Source organism: Astatotilapia calliptera, chromosome 8, assembly GCF_964374335.1.
Source record: "Astatotilapia calliptera chromosome 8, fAstCal68.1, whole genome shotgun sequence".
Classification (NCBI taxonomy): domain Eukaryota; kingdom Metazoa; phylum Chordata; class Actinopteri; order Cichliformes; family Cichlidae; genus Astatotilapia; species Astatotilapia calliptera.
This window is the reverse complement of record NC_137429.1, coordinates 13,643,884-13,653,222: the sequence shown is the minus strand read 5'-3', so window position 1 is coordinate 13,653,222 and position 9,339 is coordinate 13,643,884. Positions and strand designations below refer to the sequence as shown.

At 41.4% G+C, this 9,339-nt stretch overlaps 1 protein-coding gene across 1 annotated transcript; it reads left to right on the top strand.

Moving 5' to 3' along the window:
* Positions 1-15: 15 nt before the first annotated feature.
* dclre1a (DNA cross-link repair 1A (PSO2 homolog, S. cerevisiae)) lies at positions 16-9,119 on the top strand. The gene is made up of 9 exons (XM_026163107.2): positions 16-704; positions 1,581-2,942; positions 3,035-3,168; positions 4,516-4,634; positions 5,293-5,436; positions 5,592-5,737; positions 6,603-6,757; positions 7,397-7,538; positions 8,590-9,119. The coding sequence occupies exons 1-9, from the start codon at positions 278-280 to the stop codon at positions 8,754-8,756; spliced, it is 2,796 nt and encodes a 931-aa protein (XP_026018892.2). The 5' UTR covers positions 16-277; the 3' UTR covers positions 8,757-9,119.
* Positions 9,120-9,339: the final 220 nt, after the last annotated feature.

The window sequence follows — 9,339 nt, the reverse complement described above, 5'->3', positions numbered from 1 at the left end:
TTTACTCCATTCATTGTAGCATAGTGGCGGTAAGTCCTGCTGTTGACATGTTATTAAACGGTGTGTCAAGAAGGAAAATTTCTCCATTTCGTTGTTAAATAATGAGGTTGAACTGTTTATCAGTAACAAATATCCGCAGTGTATTATATAATATATAAGGAAGTTGTCAGTAGCCGTTAACTTGCTGTGATCGCGGAATGTTACCAAACATCAGTCCTTGTGTAATAACAATGGTTCCGAGGTAACGTCGGGCACGTTACGCTTTATTTTGCTCCAAATGTCACAGAAGGAAAATGAAAATGACATCTGGGACTATAAACCTCTTGGCAAGAAAAAGAAGAGGCACGAATCGCCACCTAAAAACACTAAAAGAAAATGCACTTTCAGGAAATCCTCCAAGAAAGACGCATCTTCTCTCTCAATCAAGCCACAAGACAGGAACGCAAAAGCCAAAGCGGCAGAAAGTGAAGTCAGTGCTACAGCTGGAATAACAGACGACTGTAACTTAAGCTTAAATGCACAGGAGCTTAACTCAAAGAGATCTCCCACAAAAGAAACAAATCAAAGTGACAATGCTGCAGCCGAGGGCCCATCCCCTGAAGACTTCTGCCCCATCTGTCAGATGCCATTCTTCATTTTGGTTGTGCAGTCCCAAAGATGGCACGTTGCTGAATGTATTGACACTCCCAGGGATACGTGCACAGGTACAGACGTCCATACTCATCACACATCTTAAAGTTACACTTGATACCAAATCACAGCTTCAGATAAGCCTAATGTCATTCACAGCAGCCATTCAGGTCCATAATAATCCAAACCATCTCAGCTTTTCCTCAATCCCAGTGAATGTATGTTCACAGGTGACGCTGTGATCTGCAGTGAGAATAGGCAGCAGCCTGGAGAGGCAGAAAGGAAATGGAAGCAGGTTGGAGACAAAGATAGAGAGGCGAGGCTGAGATGTTTTGGGCATAGTGGGATAGGGATGGACAAAGAATTCTGTGCAATGTATCCATTGCCAGGGAAAATGAAAAGTGCAAGATCATAGAGAAGATAAATGGATGTAGTCAAGGAGGACATGCAGAGTAGTGTGACAGAAGGGGAAGCTCGGGATAGGGATGGAGGTTGATCTCCTGTGGCGACTCCCACAAGGAACAGCTGGAAGAAGATATGGCATACGGACATATCTATGATAATTCAAACTTTTGAGAGAAAAAAATTAAATAAGAGGACCAGAAGTCCACAGGATAAACAAGTCTCCTCTAACAAAAGGTCCTTCATTTCCCATAATGCATTGTGATGGTATCCTTCATGCTTGTTGGATGGTAGAAAGAAACCTTCTACATAGCCTAACAGCTCAGGATTAAGGATTAAAAGAAATGTGCACTGACAGTGTAGCACTGATTCTATGCACTTAGCTCAGTTGTGTTTATCTCAAACAGCAGGCTGATAAGATACCTTTATAGTATATATCATCAGTTTAGTTTAGAGTAGAGTAGCGCAGTTGGTAAAGTGCTAAATATTATCCTCTTGTAACCCTGCTCTAACGAGTGCAGGCACTGTTCATTTATCTGTTCATACAGAATGTCCAGATGGTCTTCGGTGCTCCTCCACCATTCCGAACCATTACAAGAAATTCAACCACACACTTCTGGCCCACAGTCGAGCCAGCAGCGGCACAGCCCTCCTCAGTCTGTCCCAACAGGCTGAGACCAGCCTGGATTGTTTTCCAGGGCTGATAAAAAATCAGGGGTCTATTTTAGAGACTTCACAGCAAGGGGCTCTAACTCCTCCTGCATTATCCAGTCCTAGCTCCTCACCTCACCAACGTCACACCGGAACACTTCAGTCAAAACTTACAAATGGCCTTCTGCTCCTGCGTTCTCCTGGACCAGAGGACTTTAAGAAAAAGAAAGGCTGGTCATCATCTACTAAAAGCCAAAACTCTGTCACTGTTTCTCAGGAAAGTAATAAAGGGGATTTATCCATCCCTGTCATGGAAAATAGTGGACAGCAGGATAGTGAAGATTTACACAGAAGTGAGGATTCTTTGGAAAATGATAACATGATATCCTACTCTCCTCTTTCTGAGTTCCCTGCAGAGACTGAAATCAATACTACAGAGTGTAGAAAATCTCTTTTTAATGACAGTGCAATTCAAAATGAGCATGAAGACTCGATGATGCTGTTCAGTGACGGCTTCTCCAGTGAAGATGAGCTCCTCACTGACTTTATAAACAGCAATTCAGAAGCCAGCAATGTGCAAGGAAAGAAACTGCCTTCTGCAAACACCCAGCTGGGTGCAGTTTCCTCATTAACACCCACTAATCAGTTAACTGCTGAGAACAGAGCTGCTTCCTCAGGTGGAAAAGAAGCTTCTGAAATCAGTAAGACTAGTATTCAGTCTCCACAGAGTATTGTCTTAGAGCGTCTGAGAGACACTCTTCTGAGCTCAGATAACTCACACTCCCAAAACTCAAACAGCATTATTCAAACAGAGCAACCAGCTTCTCTTCAAGTGCCTTCATCTCAAACTTCCATTGTCCAACGATCTCAAGCCATGCCCCCTCAGAAGGGCCACAGCAAAGCCGGTCAGGTCTCCGGTCTCAAACAAACTGACATCGGGGTGTTTTTTGGCCTCAAACCACTGAGGGAGAAGGAGAAAGAAGCAGAGAGTGCACCAAATGACCTCAACGCTTCGTCTACTCCAACGGCTGGGAAGAGCTCGGGACAGAGACGGCAAAGAGGAGACCGGCAGAGAAAAAATAAAGCTGACACACCTGCAGATACGCCACAGGCCACAGAAACCATTAACCCATCAGTAGATGGACAGGGAGAAGTCTGGGGGAGGAGTGGGACCACAGGGAGGAGGAGGTGGAGGAACAGAGTCAATGCTGATGGAGAAGTACAGCTGCCCCGTTGCCCTTTCTATAAGAAAATCCCAGGTTAGTAAGCAAATGTACATTTCTTCTTGCTGTGTAAATTTAAACATTAATTATTATTTAATTTGTAATCTTATGCAAAAAACTTTCCCCAGGCACAAAGTTTGCCATTGATGCCTTTAGATATGGACAGATCGAGGGCATCGCAGCCTACTTCCTTACTCACTTCCACTCAGACCACTACGGAGGCTTGACCAAGACTTCCACTGTTCCCATCTACTGCAACAGAGTAAGTCAATCTGTAGTTTTGATGAAATAATTTACTTAGTTTTGTTTTTATTTGGTACTGGATCACCGAGTGCCAGGGACAGTTCACCCTTAAATCACATTTACATGTTCTCTCACCACCCTGATTGTCCGTGAGGTACCCAGCTATGAAAATATTGGATGTAGAGATGTCTGTCTTCTTATGAATATATCCTTGCTTATGTTGTGCAGGATTTAGATGATTGAGGTTGCACAATCTGTGTTTTGAAATCAGAATCTGATTTATTATATGCATTGATTTGCATAAAACAGTTGCTGTTTTTCTATGATACTAAACAGTCAGGGTGATGGATGTTATCCCTGCTTTGAGTCCACTGTTGAAACTATATCCAACACCATCTCAGCAAAAGGCTGACATTTTGTCCGTTTATGTATTTCTCCTTCAGTGGTATGGAAGCGATTCACTTATTTGAAAATGATATAACACCACCACCACCCCTCTCTGCCGCCAGAAATCCTATTTACTTTCAACTCATTAAAAAGCTTCCTCACTTCCACAGAATTCATAGAGGAAGTACTTGATCCATTTGTTATCTCTCTGCACTGCTTTGACTCACATTAATGGAAAAAGCGGCTTGCGTTTGGCAGCTATGAATACCAAAATTCAAATGGCTCTGATCACAGTTGAGTCAATTAAAATTCGAAGACCTTTGTGGGAGTTTTTTCTTCTTCTTTTGGACACAGAAATACAACATTTGATGTGCAGTAAAATAAGTTTAGCTGGGGCCCAGTTGTTTGCCATCCCCTTTGTTGTTACTGTGAAAAAGCTACATCAGTGAAGGTGTGTTAAATGTAGAGAATTATCTAAATAAACTGAAGTTTGCAGTTAAACAAGTGTAAAATCTTTAGCTCAGACTTTATTGCTTATTTTTGGTTCAATTAGCTACGACTTAACAATATATAATATCAGGTATGATATGAGGTATGAACTTGAAATGATATAAAAGTCAAGAGACTAGAGATGTTGGGAGTTCTTCTATCAAGTGGGTCAGGTTTATCACAGTGGTGTGTGTGTGTGTGTGTGTGTGTTTTCTGGGGATTAGGCTAAAAACAGACTTATAAGTACTTGTTGGGACTCCGTTTGCTAGGCCACAGACTTTGAGCGTGGGCGCCAGGTGGATCACAGCCCAGAAAAGTTTGATCATAATCACAGAGGGTAATTAGAAAGTAGATTGGGAAAATAAGATTTCAAGGCCAGGGTTTGGGAGGCGGGGGGGTGAATTACTCCGCATATCTGAGATTGTTTGAAACCTGATCATCACTGTAAACTGCAAAGATTTGTTCACTCTCAGCTGTGTCTCCTGATTAGATTACAGGGAACCTGGTGAAGAGCAAACTGAGGGTGGCCGAGCAGTACGTCCACATCCTCCCCATGAATACTGAAGTCACTGTGGAGGGGGTCCGGGTCATCCTCCTAGACGCTAACCAGTGAGTCATCTGTGACATCAGCAGGGATCTGTACTGGCGACGCTGTTTTGTGACACATGAGAGCTTCTTTGTCACGCTGCTGATTTCATGCTGATCAGATTCAGCTGGTTTATTACCAGAAGGTTGATTTTCTGTCTTTGAGATTTAAATACTGTTTTAGATTTGCAGCTGAGGTTAATGGGCTCTTCACCAGCATGCATTAAAACTTGACCTGGTATTTTCCCATACGATCTTTCTGAAACCCAGAGAAATGGCTCTGAAAACACTGTGGGCAGAGGAGAAGGACACAATGAGTCACTTATAACATATGTACCGCTATTAGCAGACTACAAAAACATGCATTCATGCATTCGGGAGCAGATACAAAAGTTTCTACCGTAGCCACTTTCTTTATAGTAAAATTGTCATAAAGGGATAAATTGAGGCAATTTGAAGTATATTCAGACACAACCAAGCGAATAGCCTATTCATTATGTCACTGGGAATACATTCTTTTGAATGTAGAACACATCTTTTACAGTTGTGCTACATAGTTTCTACTTAATGACTCTATTTACTCCTCGTAATATTTCCCTGGAGAGTTAAATGAATTTCTCACAGTGAAAACTGGCTAAATTTGATTAAAACCTCTCTTTTGTATCCTTATCTGTTCTTTCAGTTGTCCAGGTGCTGCAATGCTGTTGTTCTTCTTGCCCGATGGACAGACGGTTCTTCACACCGGAGACTTCAGAGCTGACCCCTCAATGGAAACCTACCCTGAGCTACTCAGCTGCAGGATACAGACACTCTATTTGGATACCACGTAAGTACCCCTCAGTTTCATCATTTTCACTTGTTGCTGTAAGTAACAACTCCCGGTAATGACGACCACTTTCTTTCTCTCTGATTTTGGTAAACTGAGCACAACTCCAGCAGTGAAACTCAGATTTTTCAGTGTGACCTCTTATATCTCTCTAGCTACTGCAGCCCTGAGTACACCTTCCCCAGGCAGCAAGAAGTCATCAACTTTGCAGCCAGCACTGCATTTGAATTGGTGACACTCAACCCACGTACACTTGTGGTGTGCGGGTCGTACTCGGTGGGGAAAGAGAAGGTCTTTTTGGGTATGTGCTTTGCAGGAGAGTCTATGCTCACACTTTCTTTTGATGTTTTTTTTGTTTGTTTTTGAGCTGTATGGCGCATTTTCTACTCCTTTAAAAATCAGAAAGTCAGTTATAATCGGATATCTCGGCATGAGAGACATGGCTGACCCAAATGTATAAATACAGAAAGAAATGTGTTTTCTATCCACCTCTTAGTAACAGTAGTTATACTTAAAATAAATATGAAGATGGGTTTTCTAAATACTGCTTGATTTCATTCTGAGAATACACAAAGCAAAATGGTTTCTAAACCTAATAGTAGAATAGTTTTCCCCCTGTAGTTTTCTGTGTGTGGCTGACCTGTCCTATTATAAGTTCATCTGATATTTCTTCTATATTGAAATAGGAGCATCGTTGTTTAAAAACTGGAGCCCCTCACAGTGCATTGTCTTCAAGTGGAGGCAAAGTGTTCCCTTGTGATACATGGACGATAGTTTGAAGCACTTTAGTACAATGAAAAACTGAAAAAACAGTGTTTAACTGACAGAAGGGGAAACTGCATGCATTCATTCTTTAATCACAGCTGCTTCAACAAGCGCTGCATGAAGTGGAGACAAAAGCAGACGGCTAGTTTAATTGACTGTAGCACTTTACTCATCCTTTTTGTCCTTTTGTTATTCCACAAAAGCATTTGTACACGTACAGCAAACACTTTACAGGCCAGGGAGTGCCATATTTAGTCAGTCAGTTGTTTTCTGTTTTGTTTTTTTTAATAAAGGCCTGTTGAGTTTGAAGAGTTTGTTTCAGTAATGTTGGTGAAAACTAAAATCCACTGTTTTCCTGCAGTTTTCATTCTCACACAGACCTCGTTCTGCTTCATTTGCAGCGCTGGCAGAGGTTCTGGGGTCTAAAGTTTGCCTCTCTAGAGACAAGTACAACACCATGTGCTGTCTGGAGTCGGAGCAAATCAAAGGACGTCTAACCACCGACTGGAAGGCAGCCCAGGTCCACGTGCTGCCCATGATGCAGCTGTCCTTCAGAGTAGGTGCATTTTTCATGACTTGTTTTCCCAAAGTCCCACTATTCTTAATATTTTAAGTTCATATTTATACAACAAAGAGCAGATTTACAATACACGTTTTAATTATGGCATGTGAGCCATGTTAGCAACACACATTAAGTCCAAATGTGAACACCAGCAGCAACAAAATGGTCAGAAAAACGTCATGTTTTTGTAAAAAACATATCTATCTTGGAGAACTGATATTTAAATATTACCACAGATAGGTCACAGAGGTGAGAATAGATGTAGCTTTTCATATCTGCTTTATTCTCCTTAATGAGCAATGTTCAGAGGAGCTCACATCACGAGGTAAAGAGACTCTAAAATACATGTGTGAGATTAAACTACAGCATTATGAGTTTATTCAAAGACTGGTGGGAAACAACTTCTTTTTGGTGACTTTTGCTTATTTGAGTTAAAAATACTCGAGCGCAATACACAGTTTATTCATGAAATAATCGGGAATCGAGAAAATGCACAGATTTCTTCTAGATAAGCTAACAGTCACGCATATGGTTCTTACTCCACCAGGTCCATGCTGAGGCAGGAAAACCCCCGACAATGCAGCTCTTTTAAGTTGTCCTTTTTTCCCCTCCCTTTTTCCCTTCTCTTTCCAGAAACTGCAGGATCACCTGGCACGCTTTTCTCATCAGTATGATCAGCTGGTGGCCTTCAAACCTACCGGCTGGACCTTCAGTCAGCAGATAGAATCAGTGGAAGACATTCAGCCTCAGAAAAGCGGCAACATCACCATATATGGTACGCACAAAGCCTTTTTTCTTCTAGTTTTTGGAGAGGAAAAAGAAGTGTCATATATAAGAGTATTATCCCACAACAATTTGAGTGTTGTTAATATTGTTGTATTTAGCCTACAGCTCCCTCTTTTGGTGAAGCCTGAAACAAGTCTTATAGAATCACAATAGAGCATGGCTTGGTTTCAGACTGCTCTGGCTTGGTGGCAACAGGATACATAACGTCAGTGCCCTGGGGTCGTGGATCTCCTCTGTGGACAACACTTCCTAGTCTAGCATTAAACCCCAGTTCTAAATTTGGGCCATGACTTGATTTTTCAATTGCAGATTTAGCCAGTTTTTCTTCCTAACCCCCGTTTCATGTTCTGAATAGATCCATCAGAAGCATCAGCCATCTGGCTCGTAACCTCCAATCACCAGCTAGAGGCTTCTGGGGTGCACACTCACATATATTTTCTTCCTTCTCAGCAGTTTGTGTGTCACTCAGGCGGAAGCCAATTTGCACTCTCCCTCTCTCTCTCTCTGCCTTGTTTATCTCCTCCTTCTCGCTCTTCCCTGCCATATGCCGCCATTTGCTGCAAATGTTCTCTGCATGTGGAAACGGACTGACTTTATCCATGAATAGGCTTTTTTCCCCCCCTTTTTCTAGCTAGACCTGTTTAAAGCAGAGGAGCACATAAAATTTGTCCAGGGCTAAAATGTGGATAAACACAAGGCATCTGCTTTCTGCATTGGTTCCAAGCTAGGTTTTTATTTTGTGTATTAACTGAAAACTGAATAATTCTGCATTGTCCCTTAGAGGGGAACAGTCTGAGCCTGTGGACATCTTCATTGAGCATCTGGTCCGGCTTTTAAAGCTTTGCCCTTTTGCTTGCCTGATGGATTTCCCTGTGTGTTTAACATCTGTCTCCAGCGTTGTTTACTGCAAGCCAGTTTCCCTCTGAATTGACTAAACTCTAAAAATTTCCCAAAGGAGAAGTAAAACTTTCAAATTAGCTAATTGCTTTTTAAAGAGCTGTCGGTTTATGATGATATCAACCCATCTGTTTGTCTGACAGGTATCCCCTATAGTGAACACAGCAGCTTTCTTGAGTTGAAGCGGTTTGTGCAGTGGCTCCAGCCCCTCAAGATCATCCCTACAGTTAACAATGGCAGCTGGGCCAACAGGAAGGCGATGGAGAAGTGTTTTAGTGAGTGGCTCATGGACGTTAAGAATAAACAGTGACTTATTTTCCAGCTGCCTGTCGGTGCTAAAGGAACACCCTAATAGTATGCGATACTTGAAGTGTTGTATGGACTGGTTTATTTTAACGCTATTTGTTTAATTAACTTTACATTTAAATTTAGAGGAAGCGGTTGTGATTTTTAGACCTGAATTAGAAAAACTCTGGAAGCTGTGTTATATGAACCTGACATGATTCATGTATTAAACTTACAGTTGGACCAGGGTCATCCAGACTCTTTTACCATCTCATTCATTTGATATGCTGCAGGTGCTGCTCTGAAACTGTGCAATTTTTTTTTTTATTGTGATTTATTTTGTACATGATCAAAGTTTTATGCTGAAGAAATAAATATTTTAAAATAACATTGCTACCGTGTTTTTATTTCTTTGCAACAATACCACTTTAGAAACTTTTCTCTCTAATTGCTCTATATTTAATAATACTTGATATTTCTATTGCCTTCTTTAAACAATCCGTTTTATTCCCCAACCTACGTAAAAGCACCTAGAAGAGCCCATCAAAGCTTTTAGGTTTATAAGACATATTATGACTCTAAGTATTATATTGATAATAGTTGTTTTG